Source organism: Jatropha curcas, chromosome 9 (assembly GCF_041381405.1).
Source record: "Jatropha curcas cultivar XTBG-Jc1 chromosome 9, XTBG_Jcur_1.0, whole genome shotgun sequence".
Lineage (NCBI taxonomy): Eukaryota > Viridiplantae > Streptophyta > Magnoliopsida > Malpighiales > Euphorbiaceae > Jatropha > Jatropha curcas.
This window is the reverse complement of record NC_143159.1, coordinates 23,268,236-23,288,594: the sequence shown is the minus strand read 5'-3', so window position 1 is coordinate 23,288,594 and position 20,359 is coordinate 23,268,236. Positions and strand designations below refer to the sequence as shown.

General features: G+C 30.0%; 1 protein-coding gene across 1 annotated transcript; it reads right to left on the bottom strand.

Moving 5' to 3' along the window:
• Positions 1-2,734: 2,734 nt before the first annotated feature.
• On the bottom strand, positions 2,735-6,787 carry LOC105643994 (protein NRT1/ PTR FAMILY 5.10). The gene is made up of 4 exons (XM_089726001.1): positions 6,535-6,787; positions 6,242-6,459; positions 3,933-4,480; positions 2,735-3,836 (listed from the first exon to the last, which is right to left on the bottom strand). The coding sequence occupies exons 1-4, from the start codon at positions 6,680-6,682 to the stop codon at positions 3,011-3,013; spliced, it is 1,740 nt and encodes a 579-aa protein (XP_089582127.1). The 5' UTR covers positions 6,683-6,787; the 3' UTR covers positions 2,735-3,010.
• Positions 6,788-20,359: the final 13,572 nt, after the last annotated feature.

Sequence of the window (20,359 nt, the reverse complement as noted above, 5' to 3'; positions counted from 1 at the left end):
ACATTTGAAATAAACGGATTAGGACAAGGGGAGCCAAACTCTAAAACTAGAGGAGGGCCAAAAGAAAATTTTTAAAATTAAGGAGGGCAAAATCAAGGAAAATAAATTTTTTTGCACTATAATAGGTAACATTTTTAAATTATTTGAAGTTTGGAGCACGAGCTCCTCCCATTCCCTCCTCCCTCTTCCCTTGGTTAGGGTTGAAGTTAAATGGATTCGTGTCATAAACAAGTTACCCATTTGTAACTCAAATATAAACATGTCGTGTCATGGATTGACATGCAGGTTAGGCGAGTGACCCGTTTATTTAAGGGTAAAGAGATAAGTTTTTTTATCATATATAAATACTCAACTAAATTTTATTGTTGTATTTTTTTATTTTAGTTATGAATCTTGAAAAATGTATACATTTTATGTATGAAAATTTATTTTTACATATATTTTGAGTTGAATAGTTTACAACTTATTTTCTTATCATCCGTCTAATTTTCATGTCGTGTTCATGTTGACAAAATTCTAATCATGTCGTATGTTAGGCGAATCTATGTTGAACCTGAAACGCCAAACCATTTTGACACCCAACACCTTAAACAATTTACATTTAATTATATATAACTTGGATGAAATCATTAACACTTTTTTTATAATACAATCATTACAAATACATTAAGGCTATGTTTAGTTGGATGTAATGCAATGTCATGTAATCAAAGATGTAATGTAATAAAAAATGTAATGGAATGCAATGTAATTAAGATTCCATTATTATGTTTGGTAATATAATTGATAAAATTTATGGAATGTAATCACCATTTCATTTTTATGTTTGTTTGTAAATATGTAATGTAATGTAATTAAAACACTACCACCATCAATCACACCGCTACCACCACCACTCCTGCACCACCACAAATCACACCACCATCACCACTCCACCACCACCACCACTGCCTTCACAACAAATCACACCATCATCATCACTCCACCACCACCATCACCATCATCACCATCTCAAACATCACTCCACCACCACCACCTCAAACACCACTCCACTACCACCACCACCACCACCACATCATTATTAATACAAAAGAAATATTTGAACTAAAAAGTATTCATCATATTAAACTATTAAAGATCATTTAGATTTATAAATTTATTTGAACTACAAAATTAAAAGAAAGTAAACTGAAAATATATAATTTAGGGTTGATCATTAAGCTAATTCGGCCAATTTGAGTAAAATTTTTAACCGATAAATTAATTGAATTTTTTTTTACTTAACCAAATTTAACCGAATTTATTTTTTAACAGAACTTAATCGAACCGTTTTGGCCGAATTAATTTTATTCTTAGCCGAACTGATTTAAATAACCGATCAAATTTAACTAAAATTTATGGTTAACCGACTTTAACCGAAATAAAATTAACTGAAGTTCTTAATTACTACTTAATCAAAATAAAAACTGAAAATATTTTTAATTTTTAATTTTTAATTTTATTATCTACTTAATCAAAACGACGTAGTTTTGAGAGTCGATTAATTTGATTAATGCGGTTAAATTAATTTTTAACCGACCATCAAAATTTTAATTTTTTTGAATCGAACTTTTAACCGAACATTTATTCATCGAACCAAATTGACCGAATTAATCGAATTAATTGAATTAACCGAATTGGCCAAACCGAAAGCTCACCCCTAATGTAATATAACAAAATAAAAGTTAATTAAGTTATTAGAAATTAACTTTTTTTTTTCATATATTTTCATTGAATAAATTAAATTACTATATAAAATTATGAGTATTTTGATCTTTTTAATGATTTTTTATTCTATTCTTTCCATTTCTATAATAAAATAAAATAAAATTTTATTTCACGTATTAAACACTAAAACATAATTTTTATTATGTGGTGGTGGTGGTAGAGTGATAGTTGTGGTGGCCATGGTAGAGTGATTGACGTGGTGGTGGCAGCAACGCAAAGTGATGGTTGTGGTGGTGATAATGGTAGTTGAGGTGGTGGTGGTGGTTGAGGTGGAGGTGGTGGAACAATGGTGATGTGGTGGAGCAGTGGTGGTGGTTGAAGTGGAGGAGCGATGGTGGTTGAGGTGATGGAGTAGTGGTGGTGTGTTGGAGTATGTGGGTAATCCCACATCAGATAAATACAACTAACTAAAAGGACATATAATGTGAAGGGTGAACCAACCAAAATGGCTTAGGCCATTTTGTGTTAGAGGTAAGCCCAACTCATTACAAGCCCAATAGTAAATATATAATTGAATTTGATTTGATTAATTGCTCCTAGGGCCCAGATTCTCAACATGGTGGTGGTGTGATTGGTGGTTAAGGTAGGGGTGGTAGGCGGTGGAGCAGTGGTGATGTGGTGGAGCAGCAGCGGTGGTGGTGAGCGTGCTGGTAGTTGTGGCGCAATGGTGGTTGGGGTAGGTTTGAATGGTAAAGTTTTTATTTAAATAGCCTTGAATGGTAAAGTTTTTATTGGGATAACTTGATATAAATTGGTATTAATTGTGATTGATGTAATGGACAATACATGTGTTTTTCGATGTAATGAATATTACATCAAATTAAGTAATGAAGATTACACATGTAATCTTAATTACATTACATTGTTCAAAAAAAGTTTAATCAAATAATATAATCAGTCATTTAATGTAATATCCGTTCTATTACATGGTTGATTACATCATACCAAACATGGCCTAAGAGAACAATGAAATGTAATATAATGTCTAAGCATATAATAGTAAATTATTAATTGAATACAAATGAATTAAAATTACATTATCGTACAAGTAATTACTTATCTGTACATTCTCCTCTTATTTTTTCCCTGCCATAGCATATAACAATTGCAATAGTACAACAGAAGTATCGTATTTACAATGTTGCATTCACATTAATGCTTCATTTTATATGTTGTAATAAAATGTAAATGCGCTATAATCAAATGTATTTTTAAAATATACATTGCATTTGATTATATTACATTACGATTCATCGGAAGAAGCCGTCGATTTATAGACATAACTTTTAGCAAAATAGAAGTAAGCAAGCAATTGTACTGTGCTCATACCTGCAAGTAGCCAATAGAAATAATCGAGATGCCCTCGATTCATATTATTAGCGAACCAACTGTCACGGCCTTCCCCACCAGTGGCTTTCTCAATAGCAGAGACAAGAAAGCTGCTTATATAGCTTCCTACACCAAAAATGCTAAGGTAGAGAGAAAGGCCTACGCTTCTTAATTCACTAGGTACTTGATCATAGAAGAATTCTTGCAGACCAACCATCGTAAACACATCAGATACTCCAAACAAGACGTACTGAGGAACTAACCACCACACGCTCATCGGAACTGTCACATTTGGCATATCGACCAATCCATATTCTCGAGCAATTTCGAGCCTCTTCATCTCAACCAGGGCACAAATTACCAGAGAGAGAGAAGATAAAGCCATCCCAATTCCAATCCTCTGAAGCATTGTAATGCCAGAAGTTTTCCTAGTTAAAGCCCTTGCAACAGGAACAAAGACACGGTCATAGATTGGAACGAATAAAACACTAGCAATGGTGCTAAAAGATTGAAGTGAAGCTGGTGGTATGGCGAAACCCTTTGTAATGGACCTGTCCATAGTTTTTCCTTGCTTAGTAAAGAAAGTTGTGGATTGTGCAAACACAACAGCATATAGCAAGCTTGTAGCCCATATTGGAACAAGCCTAAGTACTGCCTTAGCTTCTTCAACTTCACCAAGGCTACACACCTTCACATCTTCCTTTGAGCCACTTGGTGCAAGCAGGGCTCTGTTTAGGAACCTGGCAATTAAGAGTATACAAATTGATATATTAAAGAGCTGCAAGGGTCCCCATGGAAAAAAAAAAAAAAAAAAAAAAACAAGTTACTTCTCTTACTTGAATTGCTCTGAACTAGAGTGAGGTGGTGTTCCACAAGCTTCTTCCTCTAAATCTACTGCAGAAGGGGAAGTTCGCCAATTCCTAATTGCTGCAATAAATACCTGACCAATTCTCAAAAATGCACTTCTATCTTCTACTTTTACACTATAACGATATGTCTTAGCTCCAAGTAAGAAGATGAATAGTGAAATGACCATCATAATACATGGGATTCCAAATCCAAGAAACCAGTTAAGGTTGTCTTGGATGTATACTAATATTAGGTGTGTTGCTAAGATGCCAGCACAAGTGCCAAAATACAACCAATTGAAAAATGAGCTTTTGGCTTTCTGCTCCTCTGGGTCTTGTCCATCAAACTGATCTGCTCCAAAGGCCTGAATACAAGGTTTTTGTCCACCTTGGCCAAGTGCTACCAAGTAGAGAGAAAAGAAGAATAAAACGACTTGAATTGAATATGGAGAACAAGACGCGTCATTTTTAGTGTTTGGGCAATCAGAAGCACTGGGAGAAGTGAGTATAGCCGATGCAGCCAACAAGCCAAGTCCCTGAGATTAAATTCAAAACATGGCATAAATCTTAAAACTAAAGCAATGAAAAAGCAGAGTTAGGACTAATTTTATTTTATGGATCTGTGCAACTTTTTAGGAAGTGGTGGAAAATAGTAGCAGCCCGCTATCAGGTAGATATATCCCACCAATTAAATGGACGAACACCAAGTAGATAGTGTGCAGGCTCTCAAAAGGAATGTGTTCGGTTCAATTTTTAGGAACCATTCTGTTTGCTTAACAAAAACCGAATCAGATCTGATTTTTTAATTATTTGTGGTTTGATTTTTATTTTAATAATTTGATTCAATTTAATTCAGTTCGATTCTGATTATAAAAAAACAAAATATTATAATATTATTAAAATAATACATATAAATATGTTTTTTTTTGAAAGGATATATATATATATATATATATTGAAATTTCAGTTAATTCAATTAGTTCCATGGTTATTTCTGGATTTTCGGTTCCATAAGACTTAGTTCGGTTCAATTTACTACCTTAAAATTTCAACTATCTAGGTCTTTTTGAAAATTCAAACTGAATAAAAAAACTCAATACTAGAGTGTTCATCAAATTGCCCAAACCGTTCAAACTGACCCAAACAAGCTAAAATTGCAATTGTAAAAAATTGATGATTTGATTTGATTTTATAAAATTTAAAAATCAATTGGTTTGGTTTACTATTTTGAGGTTAAAACCGTCCAAACCGAATCAAACCATTATATATATATGTTTGAATTTTTAAATTGAATTTAATTTTTTTGAATGAAATTTTCCTTTGCTTTGAATACTTTATAATGAATAGTAAATTATGAAATTAATTTATATTGGATAATAATTGACCAATAATTTCATATGAATTATATAAATTATATAATTATTTTATACAAAGTTTTTGTTTTTTGAGGGGATAATACAAAGTTCAAATGTTAAAGATTCATTGAAAATTAGATTAATATATATATATATATATATATATATATATATATATATACACACAAAATTATATTGTGAGCAAAAATATATATTTTTATAATTTCTTTAGTAATAAATGTAAAATACAAAATTTAATTTTTATGTTTATAAATTGTTTAATTAACCTCTTATTGAATATATAACCTTTTATATACCATACTAAGAATAAACAAATAAGATATTAATTTAAAAACTTTCAATATCTATTTAAAATTATGTGTATTTCATGGCATAATTTGTGTTAATTTATTTTCCATGTTTAATATAATGTTAATTTCTTTTTTCTTGTTAACTAGATAAACGGAGAAAACTTAATTTTTCTTTTTCCAAACCATCTAAACGGTTAAATCAAACCAAATTAAATATTTAGTTTGATTTAAATTTATTTAAAACGCTCGGTTACTTTGTTCAAACCGAACCAAACCCACCAACCTGCTCGATACAACTTCACAATAACAACTGTTAGCAACCTACCGCTAACAGCAAAAGCTCTGGATTCTCTGACAACAAGAGAAGGTTAAGTTTGGAGTGGTGCCAAATAGCTACAAGGAGCGCTGCGATTTCAACAGCTAATTTGGAGGATAGTCAATTATGAACTGTAGCCTTAATTATCTGCTTTTTGAAATAATTTGGAGGATAGTCAATTATGAACTGTAGCCTTAATTATCTGCTAAGGAAGAAATGTTATCTACAGCTACAGACCATTTGCATCTTCTCCACTAAGAGAGGAAGAAACTGAAACTCCATAGATTAAAAACAAAATTAGAGGAAGAAATTTACCAAAACATAGATAAGAAACGCAACAAGAATGGTGTGGTATCTCCCGAGAAAAGAATCTGCAATAAATCCACCTAACAGAGGCAGCAATAACGCCGTTCCGGACCACGCGTTCGCATTCTCCGCTGCAGTAGCTGTCGACTGACCAAGCGGCCCCGTCAAATACGTAATTAGGTTCGAATCTATTCCGGTATACGCGAATCTCTCTGCAACTTCCACTCCTATCGCAACATACAGATAAAAAAAACCATTAATGTAATTGAACTATTAGAGGCGTCAAGAGATAAATTTTATACCAATTATGAAGAAGGCGGAATTCCAGCCACCGGAGTTGGATTTATAGGCTGGGCGGCCTTTGTAGTCGACGGACGCTTCGACGGTGTCGCTTAGGAGTGGAGATTGGATGTCCGGTGATTCGGAGCGGGACGTGCTAGTGATTGCCATATCTGCTTCCGTGAGACAGCAACAGCCAATAGCTTAAACTTTATTTTCCTTATTTGGTCCACCGCTTCAAAGTATCAAACTTAGCAGAATACTCACCAAGTGTAAACTGTTCATATTTATATTTTTATAACATAATATAATATTAAAAAAAACAATGAGAAAAAAACAAGAATACTAATTATCAGGGCCACAGTACAAATTTGAAAATTGACTTCTGTACGTATATGCCTACCCCTTAAAATAGTAAAGTTATAGGATGTCTTTTAAAAATTTTCCAATTAAGGACATTTTGCTATAGATTTTTTTTTTCTTAAAAATTTAAAATATTCAATAGATAATATCCAATTAAGGGCATTTTGCTATAGATTTTTTTGTTAAAAAAATCAAAATATTCAATAGATAATATCAAGTACCCATGAACTCCCGTTCCATTTATCTCCTTTTCTTTTGTTCTCTAATGCTCTGTTTGTTCAGTAAAATAACTTGTACGAAAATAATTTGCTAAAACATATTTTGATGAAAAATACTTTTCAAATGACTTATTTTCGTTGTTTGGTTGTAATATTGAAAATTAATTAGAAATATTAAAACCTTTATCTCATAAGACCATAAAAAATATTAATAATAATAGAAATTTTATAATTTATAAATTTTATTGTTAAATATGAAAAGAATGAAAAAAAATGTAAATTATAAAAGCCGCCGGTGGCGGTGGCTGCTTGTGGCCGTGTTGGTGGCTGCCTGTGGCCATAGAGGTGGCAGCTTGTGGCGGTGGCCCGTGATAAACGGTGACTGATGATATAGATTATATGATTAATAAATTAAAAAATATGGATTTATAGAATTTGTTAATGTCGGAAAATTTTTTACTTTTTCGAAAATAGGAAGTTATTTTCTTTAAAAAATGACTTAATTTTCCTTTGACCAGGAAAATATTTTCCATTGACTTATTTTTCTGAACGCCCCAAATAACGGAAAATCGTGAAAATATTTTCCCGTAAATTATTTTACAGAAACAAACGGAACCTAAATTCTTAAACTTTTAATATTTTTCTTTTTAGAAAACAGTCACAAAAAATTAACTCTTGATTATAATGAAATTATCAGTTCAAAACTTGCTTTAAGATGGTGTTTAGTTATCAGAATTCAACTTTCTTTTAAAAAATTAATTTTCTAGAGGAGTAAAACTTCAGAAAAGTAAATTGTAGTATTTAGATAACAATAAAAATTTTATAGGAAAATAACATAATTATGAAAACAAATATTGTTATATAATTTAAAATATTTTATTTTCTATAAGAATTTAATTTTTTCAGCATTTGAATGTAGAAGTATATGGAAAAAATAGGAATGATGCCTACATGCTTAGAAATTGCTTGTCATACAAGTTAGTATTATATTTGATTAGAATTCTCATATTACAAGGTAGTTTATCTTTCTTTAAAAAAAAAAAAAAAGGTATTTTGATCTAATTTGATAGTAATTTCTTATTATTGATATTATTTTATCTATCTTTATTTATGCATAAAAATTTATTTTATTAATTATTTATATGTTGATCCAGAATATATATAAAAAATTATAAAAAATAATTCATAATTTAAAAAAGATTAGAAAAAAAATAACAAAAAACCATTAAGTAGTCTTTAAAAAAAAAAAAAACATTAAGTAACCCTTAACAAAAACAATACTAAAAAATATTTAAGAAAAAAAAGTGTTGAATGCAAAGTTTGCATCTCCTAATTCTACCTCTAAGGCTATGTTCGAGGTGATGGTGGTGAAGCAATAGTGGTAGTGGTAGCTGAGGTGGTGGTGGAACGGTGACGGTGGATGTGGTGGTGAGGTAATAGTGTTAAATAAACTTCAATTATAAAGTTTTTATTGAGATAGATTAATGTAATTAGCATCACATATATGTGAAGTAACGGACAATACACGTGTTTTTTGATGCAATAAATATTACATTAATTTAAGTAATGAAGATTATACATGTAATCTCAATTATATTACATTGTCCAAAAAAAGTCTATCAAACAATAAATCACATGTAATGTAATCCTCATTCTATTATATGGTTGATTACACCATACAAAATATGGTGTAAGTGCTTAAAATTGTGTCATATGACAAAAGATAACTACAGAGCTATTATTTATAATTTTAAAATTTTCCTAAACCATGCTAAAGGAGAAAGTATGTACTCTTCTCCTCCCAAATGTAAGCCGTTTTAGAGTAGTTGTTTTGTCTCAAAATATAAAATTATTTCGTCTCAAAATATAATAACTATCTTCATAAGTTACCGTCGATTCTGAGATAGATGGTAATTATTTTTTTAATTCTTACCAAAAACCTTCTTTGTTGGCATTGAAGTTTTATTTTTCATGGTAGAGCATGTACAAATGATTAGAGTCTAACCAGACTTTACTAAATTAAGAGTTAGAAGAATCAGCCATGGTAGAATAAATTGCAGCAAAAATAAAATTTAGATGGGTATTACACAATTAATTTTTTATATTAAAAAATTAATTGAAATGCCAATCAGATATAATGTGATTAGTCTTATCATTTATATAAAGGTTAAGAGGTCTCAAATTCGATTTTTATTGACCATAATAGTAATTTTTACTAGTTTAACGAGCTTAAGAACATTAATAATTTTTACTAGTTTAATAGTTTACATATTGTCGTCCCCGCACATTAAAGAATACCCTCTGAATTTATCTTTGCAAGAGAACGGAATATCTCCCAAACGATAATGTACAAGTCTAACACTCGATGAAATAGATATTTCTTCAATTCTTATCTTTTTTCTGAAAGAATTTTTGCCTTCTCTATCTATACATTTGATTATTTATATATTTATATTATATATGGTCAGTATAAATTATGCCTGCCATGCCAGCTATAGAAAATTTGTCTCGATCATAAAAAACAAAAGACTATCAAATGCTAAAATGCATTTTTCGGTCTTTACTTTTTCTAACAAGGAAAAATGTTGAATTTGTAGCTGAATTTGAACACAATAGATAATTTGTTCAAAATTTAATTTTTATACAATTTATCCTTTAAATTTACATTAAAAAATATAAGATGCCTAATTTTATTAGAAAAATAAATAAATTATTTCATATAATCAAATATGATTAAAAATAATTAAATATTTGATATAAATCAAATATAATAAAAATAATAATTTTTTTCTAACCAAATATTTCAATATAATCAATCTTTTCTAATTGTATAATTCTTTCTAAATCAAATATTTGTTAAATTATTTTTAAATCAATAAATTTTAAAATTTTATTATATTTTAAAATAATTTTTTAGTTAAAATTATAAAAAAATTTAGACATTTTGTTCTTTTAGTGCAAGTTTAAGGGGCAAATTGTAAAACAAGTTAATCTTTGAACTAAAATTGTATATTTGCCCAAATTTAGAGGATAAATTGAGCCTTATTCCTTTCTAATACATTAGTTAGTATTTAATAGTTAATTACATCAATTATTGAGGCCTTTCATTTAGAAATAACATATAATAGAAATAAATAATGAATTTCAATAATAGTGATATAATTTAGAGACATAAAAATACGAAGTACCTTCACAAATAATTTGGGAATAAAATATTTTTGTGTCAAATATTATCACATTTAACTTAATTTTCCAATATATATAATAATTGCATATGGAAATGGCTGCAGTAGCCATCGACTGACTGCCAATTATGAAAAGGGGACTTCCAATCACCGGAGTTGTGTTTATAGGCACGACGGCTTTTGTAGTCAGTTGAGGTTTCAACGACGTCGTTTAGCAATGGAGATGTAAAGAATTTATAATCCACTATTTATTGTTATTTTGTAAACAACACAATTCTTTTAAAAATATTAAAGTTGAAAATAAGGAATATAAATTTGGAATATCTCACTATTCCCACAAAAAACAAAAGTAGATTTGTTTGCAGAAGATAAAAATATAGAGAATGGTGACCAAGTGTAAAGTGTTGATATTTGATAGTAGTAACAAAAAAGACAATGACGAGGAATACCAATGGTCAAGTTCAAAGTCCAAATTTCAAAACTTTAGTTCATGTACGTATGTATATCTATAAGTGCCGCTTAAAATAGTAAAGTTCTAGAAAATGTCTCTATCTTCATCTAGATAAAAGATAAATACTTAATTTGTTCAAATATTAAAATAAATAATAATTCTTCTTATCTTTTATTTAATATTTTTGCTTTTAAAAACTGTCTCAAAAATATAGAGATAATTATGGATTGAATTCGGATAGGATTATGCAAAATCTATATCCAATCCACGAAGATTTATATATTCATGTCCATATCTATTCTGCTGGGATTCGAGAATATTATCCATTTTTCTAATAGGAAGTATTTACAAAATACTTTCAAAGGTTTTGGCTTTGAGGTTGAGGAAAGTTATGCAATCCATTATTGGTGAGAATCAATCATTTTCATCAGAGGAAGATAGATTTCAGATGGTCTTTTGATATGAAATGAGATTCTACGTCATCTTAAATAGCGAAAGGCTAAAGGCTTCCTTTTCAAAGTTGATTTCAAAAAGGTTAAAGGCTAAAGGCTTCCTTTTCAACGTTGATTTCAAAAAGGTTTACGATTTGGTAAATTGGAATTTTATTTTGAATATGATGGAGAAAAATAAGATTCTGAATTAAATGGTGAGGTTGGATCTCAAAATGCCTTCAAAGTTTCAAATTATCAATCTTAGTAAATGGGAGCCAAACTCAAGAAATTAATATGATTCGAGGCCTTAAATAGGGAGATCCTTTATCCCCTTTCTTATTTCTAATCATAGCAGAAGGGCTCAATGTTCTTATCAGAAAATCTATTTTGCGTGGGAGACGATGACATTACAGTATCCAACCTCCAGTTCGCCGATGACTCAATGCTTTTCAACAAGGTTAATGAAGAACAAGTAATTAATTTTAAAAAGGTGCTAATGTGTTATCAATTTTTATCAAGGTTAAAGATTAATTTCCAAAAAAGCAGAATGTTTTATGTAAACTTGAGCAATGAAGTTTTAGATCGTTTCTTTGGTCTCCTAAATTGTCTAGCTGGCAATCACCTTGTAAATATCTGGGAATTCCAGTTGGTTGTAGCCCAAAAAATTTTCAGTCTTGGAAACCAGTTATAGAGTAGTTTGAAGCTAAATTGTTCTCTTGGAAGGCACATTATTTTTCGATGGGAGGTAAGATAGCTCTTATCACATCTATCTTCTCCTCCTTGCCTTTATATTATATGTCCATTTTTAAAGCTCCTGCGAAGGTTATAAGAAAAATTGAATCTATCCAAAGAGCTTTCATGTGGGGTTGAGGTATTGAAAATGAAAAATATTTGTGCTGGGTTTCTTTGAAAAATATAGGCATTAGCAAAAAATGTGGTGGCCTAGGGGTTCCGATTTCGAAAGAAAAAAAACAAGTCTTTGTTGGGAAAATGGTGGTGGAGAATCAAACTAGAACCCGATTTCCTTTGGAAGAAAATTCTGATTTCAAAATACGGCTCTAAAGCTATGCTTAAACCAGGTTTGAACAAAGAATGTTTGCGGAAACTATCATGAAATTGGCATGACATTGTAGCCTTAGAAAACTCGTCACCTCTCAATGTATATTCAGATTTGGATTTCGGTGGATTATTGGCAATGAAATATAAATTTATTTTTGGAGTGATCCTTGGCTGTTTGACATTTCTATATGTACAGTTTACCGTAGGCTGTATAGAATAGCCTCTAATAAAAGAGAAAATATCTATAATTATGATTATTTTACTAACGGAAGATGGAGTTGGGAAATAACTTGGATTCGTGACCTTAGGAGCTTTGAAAAAGTGTATTGGCAGCAACTAAAAGCAAATCTAAACAGAGTCTTGGTTCTAATTGGCATCGAGGATAGAGTAATCTGGACCTTCGATAAAAAGGTACGTTTTAAGTTAAATCTTTGAATTCCTTAGTAGAGAATAAAGAGCTAGAAGCGGATAATGTAAGATTTAATTTGAATGGATTATGGTCTTATCTTATTCCAGCCAAAGTGGCAATTTTTGCTTGGAAAAATTTTCTAAACAAAATACCTTGTAAAGTAAATTTGTTTAGAAGAAATGTCTTTCAAAATGTTGATAAATGTGTATGCTCTCTTTGTAATTTGGAACATGAAACTATAGATAACTCTTTATTGATGTACAAGGTTGTTCGAAAAGTTTGGATGTCTATTTTTAAATGGTGAAATATGAAGGGAGTACTTCCAATAAATTGATTGAGCTAAGTTGGCAATGGGAGAGCTTTCTTCATCAAAAGAGAACCTACAACATTTGGAACCTATTGTTTTTTATAATACTATGGTGCCTATGGTTAACACTAAATAAGCTAATTTTTACCAATGTTAGAGAGGAAGTGGATGTGGTAGTTAACAACATTAAATTCAGAAATTCAGAAATTATAAAAGTAAGGTATCATTTCATACCATTTTCATTTGATTGCTTGGAGCATGTTTCATTTACTTGTTTGTGGTAATGGATTAAAGAATATTAACAAAGATGTGGATGATGTTATACATTCTAATTAGGAGAATCCTTATGAAGGAATGCTAAAATTTAATGTTGATGGTACTACAAAAGGAAAACCAGGCCCCGGCTGGCATTGGAGGTGTTCTAAGAAATTCTTTGGGTTGGGTTGTCCGTGTTTTTTACCAATCTATTGGTATTTTAGACTGTAATGAAGCTGAATTTTTTTCTAATTTCAATGCTGCGAATTTGTTTTTTCCATCAAATTTTAAGAATACACCGTTAATCATTGAGTCGAATTCTAAGAATGGAATTGATTGGATTATTCAAAAAGGTAACCATCCTTGGAGGTTTTGGGAGAATTTTAATAATTTTGATAATATAATAGCACAAGTAAATCCAGTAGAGTTCAGGTATGTAAGTCGATTGTGTAATCATTTGGGAAAGTAATGTCAAAAAAGGGTGTTGATGCTACTTCTCCCTTTGTTTCTGGATACATTGATGCTTTCTTCTTTCAGATTGGCTACAGACTACCTTTATTGCCCATTTTTTTTTTCTGCTTTTCTCATCTTAAGAAATGGCATTCAATAATCTGGCTTTGTTTTATTGGCTCTTTGCATTTGTTGTTTTGGTTTTTATGTTATTATGCAATGCTGGTTAGCATTTTTGATTTTTTTGTTGTACTGTTGTTAGTGAATATTGATGTTTTGATCAAATTTTTTTACTTAAGTTATTAAAGTTGGTTGGGTGTATGGGGGTCTATTGGCTCAGAATAGTATTTGGATAAAATGAAACTTTCTTAGATATTATAAGTTAATAAAATAAATTTATTTGCTCATGAAAAAAAGAAAAAGCTGAAAAAAATTGGAGATAATGATTCAAAATATAAATTGAAAAGAAAAAAGGAAGAGAAGAAAAAAGACAACTACACATCTAGAATTATAATCAACAAGTTTAGAAATATAACAAAAAGGTAAAATTATCTTTCACGGATCGAATTTAGATTGGATTATGTCATATTCATATTCAATCCATATCCGCATTGGATTTTATTTTAAAATCCACATCTGATCCACCAATAAATGATTGGATTTTATCCACTTCATTTGGATCAGATATAAAATGGATTGGGTCATTTGATGATTCTTAAAAAATATATTGATTGTCATAAAATTATTAAATTCATATAAATAATTAAATAAAAAAATTAGTTTAAAATACTGAAATAGATGGGCATACAAGTACCATCTTATTACATGAGTAGGATAAGTAAATGAAAATGAGACCCAATTTCATTTACATATCATCAATTTTAAAAATAAAAATAACCTAATAAACTTTGATAGGTGTTATTTTTATAGTATTTTTAATATAGTTTTATTAGGATTTTTAGTATTTTTAATTTACTTTAATTAGTTTTTATTTAGTTCTATTTATGTTTTTGTTCAAAGCTTCCTTAAATCATATTTCACTTGATCTTGAGAAATTTTGTAGGATTTTTTATATAAAACCAGCCAAAAATGCAGAAAAGACTATACCCAAGCCATGCCAGATAGCACGCCTATGCTGAAGACCAGATTTTGCATTGGGCTGAGAATGTCAGTTCCAGTCCATACCACTTGCATGGACCCGCATGAGATGCTTTTCTGATGTACCAATCAAGTTTAAATTCTATTTAGACGCCGGGAGAGTCCTAATTGGAAAGAAATACAAAGCCTAAATACTTTTCTATCTCCAAAAGATTTCTTACTCAATAAAGATTCAGTTTCCTAAACAAACACGAAAATATTCCAAAAAGTCTATATAAATAGAGAGACTAGCCATAGTCAAAGAGGATCGATTCATTGTATATTCCATCTTTTGTTCTATTGTTTTTTCTCTCTCTGTCTCTAAGACTTCAAGTATTCAAGATTTGTGTCAAGATTCAAGGAAGCCGCTCAAGCCAATCATTAACTAGTTTTTATTTTTAAACTCTTTTCTTGTTTTATTTTCAATATCAAGTTGATTACGAGAATATTTACAAGTTTAATTGAGTTTTATTTAATTACTATGTTGAACTAAAACTCTCATACTAGGGATTTGATGTAGCTTAATTTTGATTCCAATTTGTAATATTAGATTTGTTTTTCCTTGTTCATGATATAATTTATTATTGAACTTAATATTTCCATGCAGAGTTTACCCCCTCGATTGATTTATTTCATTAATCACTATCGGGAGAAGGGTGTTTGATATAAATAGGGTAATAAATTACATGAAAATAATAACTTGATGCAGAAGCTATATGGTTTGACACATGGGGGTTTTCATAAGTTAATGATCGTAGGTTATGAATTCATAAAAAAACCATGAAACTTAATGATTTAATTCATGTTTGATTGCGCTATTGGAAGATAAGTAATTAGATCAGGTTAAAATAGTTAACAATACATCGGAAGAGCTTGTTAGTGATTTTAGGGTTGTTTCTCCTACTTAAACAATTAAAATTGATTATCAAACTAATAAAATAAATTGGATAGAATTAAGTGAAGTCAAAATTCCTAGTAGCTTTAAATCCTTGATTTCTTTTCGTCAAATATTGTTGCTTGATTTCTTTTTGTTCTCTTTTATTTGTTTTAATTTAATTTCTTAAAATAATTCCCCTTATTGTGTTTAAATAATAATAGATTAACATAATTTTGGTACTTGGTATACAATCCCTATGGAAACAATACTTTACTCATTTTATATTACTTGTTGCAATTTCGTATACTTGCGAAAATTATTGTCAAGTTTTTGGAGTTTTATAGAATGAGTAGAGTATCGTTTCCACAGTGATTGTATACCAAGTACCAAAATTATGTTAATCTATTATTATTTAAATGGCAATAAGGAGAATTGTTTTAAGAAATTAAATTAAATAAATAAAAGAGAACAAAAAGAAATCAAGCAACAATATTTGGCGAAAAGAAATCAAGGATTTAAAGCTACTAGGGATTTTGACTTCACTTAATTCTATCCAATTTATTTTATTAGTTTGATAATCAATTTTAATTGTTTAAGTAGGGGAAACAACTCTAAAATCACTAACAAACCCTCTCGATATATTATTAGCTATTTAACCCCGTCTAATTACCTGTCTTCTAATTGCGCAATCAAACATGAATTAAGTCATTAAGTTTTATAGTTGTATATGAATTCATAACCTAAGGTCATTAACTTATGAAAACCCTCAATGAGTCAAACCATATTGCTTCGACTTCAAGTTATTATTCTCATGTAATTTATTACCCTATTCATATCAAAAATCCTTCTCCCGATAGTGATTAATGAAATAAATCAATCTAGGAGAGAAACTCTGCCTGGAAGCATTAAGTTCAATAATAAATTATATCATGAACAAGGAAAAGCAAATCTAATATTATAAATTGAAATTAAAATTAAGCTACATCAAATCCCTAGTATGAGAGTTTTAGTTCAACATAGTAATCAAATAAAACTCAATTAAACTTGTAAATATTCTCATAATCAACATGAATATTGAAAATAAAACAAGAAAAGAGTTTAGAAATAAAAACTAGTTAGTGATTGGCTTGAGCGGCTTCCTTGAATCTTGACACAAATCTTGAATACTTGAAGTCTTGGAGAGAGAGAGAGAAAACAATAGAACAAAAGATGGAATATACAATGAATCGATCCTCTTTGACTATGGCTAGTCTCTCTATTTATATAGACTTTTTGGAATATCTTCGTGTTTGTTTAGGAAAATGAATCTTTATTGAGTAAGAAATCTTTTGGAGATAGAAAACTGTTGAGGCTTTGTATTTCTTCCCAATTAGGACTCTCTCAGCATCTAAATAGGATTTAAACTTGATTGGTACATCAGAAAGGCATATCATGCGGGTCCATGCAAACAGTATGGGCTGGAACTGACATTCTCGGTCAATGCTAAATCTGGTCTTCAGCACGGGCATGCTATCTGGCACAGCTTGGGCACAGTCTTTTCTGTATTTTTGGCCGATTTTCTATAAAAAAATCCTACAAAATTTCTCAAGATCAAGTGAAATATGATTCAACGAAGCTTTGAACAAAAACATAAATAAAACTAAATAAAAACTAATTAAAGTAATTAAAAATACTAAAAATCCTTATAAACTTCATCCAAAAGCACCTCTCTCTCTCTCTCTTTCTCTCTCTCTCTCTCTCTCTATGTGTGTGTGTGTGTGTGTGTGTGTGTATGTGTGTCTGAAACAACTATCCCGTTAAGCAAAAACAGAGCATCTCCGTTTATAATACAAAATAGTGAGAAATAATAATGACATTCAAAAACCCTACCTGTTCTTGATGACAGTCGTTGTTGATTAAAAGCCTGCTTTACATTTGTAGCATTTTTTTGCACTCGTCTCCGTGAATGGAATGCCAATTTCATCTGCAAATTCCTTTTGAAACACAGATGAATAGTAAGAATCAGTTTTCAGAAGCTAAAATAAAACAAAAATGTAACAACAGACGATGATAGAGAGATTAATTTTACCTTTGTTGTTTCATAAGAAACAACTTTGTTGGCAGTGACAATTGAGACTTGGAAAATAGAAAAACAGATTACCAACATGTATCTATTCACGTTTAGAAACAATGAATAAAAACTAAATAACCCAAAAACAACATCATTTTTTTGGTATTTGGAAACAAGTTAAAAAATGATTGCAGTTAACATATGGTTTGAAATTGAAAAAAATAAAAATCTTCAAAAAATAAAAAGAATAGATAATAGAACAAGGGATGAAAGTAAAAGTAACCCATTAAAGCATGAAATTGAAAAAAATAAAAATCTTTCAAATTCAATAACCCTTAAAGATTTGGCTAAGAAATTGCACACGACAAAAGAAATACAATTTTGGGAGAGAAAAACAAAATAACCCATTGGAGCATGACACGAGAGTGCAAGATTGTGAACCACCACCACCAGTAGTGCAGGGTAGCAAGAAAGAGAATGATAAGTCTAAGTTGCACCAAGTATCAACCGTGGAATTATATAAACAGCAGTGATGATAAAATTGAGGGTGAGAGAGTAAAAGAAAGGAAGAAAAAGGTGAACCAGAAGAACAGTGTTTAGTCATAAAAGAAGGAGAAAATATAAGAGACCCAAAATGCTTACAAGTTGATCTGAGGTTCGAGAATGCTTTTAGAGGCAAAAGAGACAACACATGACCAAGTAGCTCTTTCAGCAGTCTGATCCATATCCCAGGATCCATCTCCGGCGATCGAGTAGCTCGTCCAACTGTTAGAGATTAAAGACTGTCTGAAATCAAAGCATGGTCTCTGATCTTGAGAGGAGGTAGGGTGGAGAGCCAGTTGGTTTGAGGCTATTTTTTTGAGAGGGAAACATGTGTACAAATTATAAAATATTACAAAGAAAAATCAAAACCGACGTTACTTTTTTATTTTTAAAATTGTCCATGTGTAAGGAAAATTAGGTCCGATTTCCATTGACTTATCCTACCCATTTGCGTTGCAATACACGCGTTATTGCTAGCATGGAAAGGTGTTTGCATGGTGCAATATTTTTTTATTTCGGATGCATAATTGGTCCCTCGTAAAGTTGGAGATTCCGTAGGATTAATTTGTCAAAGTTTAGGGGACAATATATGTGTTTAGCCATTGAATAATGGGATTTTGAAAGATACTTAGACAATATTTGGTATGATGTAATCAATCATGTAATGAAATAGAATATTTGGTATGATGTAATCAATCATGTAATGAAATAGAAATTATATTATACGACTGATTCCATTATTTGGTAATGTAATTGAGATTACATGTGTAATTTTTATTACTTAAATAGATATAATATTCATCACATCAAAAAAACACATTTATTATCTATTATATCAAGTACGTGTAATACCAATTACTTAAATATTCTTTTGAAAAAGAAAATTACGTTACTTAAATATACTTTTTTTTTCTTTTCTCAATGTCATAGTTTTATTTAGTGAATTTATAGTTTTATCATATAATTTAGGCTTTTACCATTGTAATAAATTTCTCATATATATATATAGAACTCCTAATCAATTTATATGTATCATGATAACATATTGAAGGTATGTCTGAGGGTGAAATAGGATATCAAAGATTCATTTTCCCTTAACCAGAGATTTTGAGTTTGAGTTCCAGATATGGAGTCCCTTTAAACATTTGAGAGAGAGTGTTTCACCCCTTTTATAAAGTCCCTTTAAAAATTCGAGAAAAAGTCTTTTACCTCCTTTGTGAACCTGCCGGCGCAAAAAGTGTTTTACCCGTTTATGGGCTTGCTTGCGCGAATTCGAACCAATGGGCAAAAAACATACAATTGCAGGTTTGTTTGACATGCTAGATTGTGTTTATTCCCAACTTACTTTAAGGCTTTTAAAATTATGCAAAATTGGTAAATTTTGTACTAGTATCAATACTTGTAGTATATATACCCCTATTAGTAAGTGGCATGATTGGTTTTTTTTTTTTCCCTTCAATTTCTAAGAATATATACAAACACTATTTATGAATATTAATTAGATTAAGAGATTAAATTATATGAAGGACAACTTTCTTAAAAACAAAAATTATAGGAATAACGGAAAATATATGAAATGTAAAAAATTTTTGGTAAAACTTTATCTAAAATTTATAAATTAAATAATAAAAGTAAATATTATCGCGTAAATTTATAATATAAAATTTCTGTTAGAAAACTTGTAAAATAATATATATTAAGTACAAAATTTAGATTTAGATTTACAAATTAATAGATTTTGAAATTCACAATATTATATATACAGATGGACTTTTATATAATATTAATTATAAATTAATAATTTCTTAAAAAAAATTCTATGAGTAAATAATATAATATTTTATCTAAAAAACATGTAGAAAGAAAAATTAAGAACTAAAAACAAAATTTCACGTTAAAACCAATTAAAAAGCTGAGACACACGCACCCTTTATATAGACTCACTTATAGGCTGAATACCATTTTGATCCCTCTCGTGACTCCTCTATTTTGAAATTGACTAGGCAAGGTCACCGAACCGGAACTGAACCGTATTGTAGACGAATCGGAATCAGATCAAAACCGACAGTTTATAATTTTGAATTAGAACCGGTGGTTCAAGAGCCGGTTAAGG

Coding starts and splice junctions, on each gene's coding strand:
- LOC105643994 (XM_089726001.1), bottom strand. CDS start 6,682: ATGGCAATCACTAGCACGTCCCGCTCCGAATCACCGGACATCCAATCT. Junction 4,481..6,241: donor CGTTTCTTATCTATGTTTTG/GTAAATTTCTTC, acceptor ATTTAATCTCAG/GGACTTGGCTTGTTGGCTGC. Junction 3,837..3,932: donor TCTAGTTCAGAGCAATTCAA/GTAAGAGAAGTA, acceptor CTTAATTGCCAG/GTTCCTAAACAGAGCCCTGC.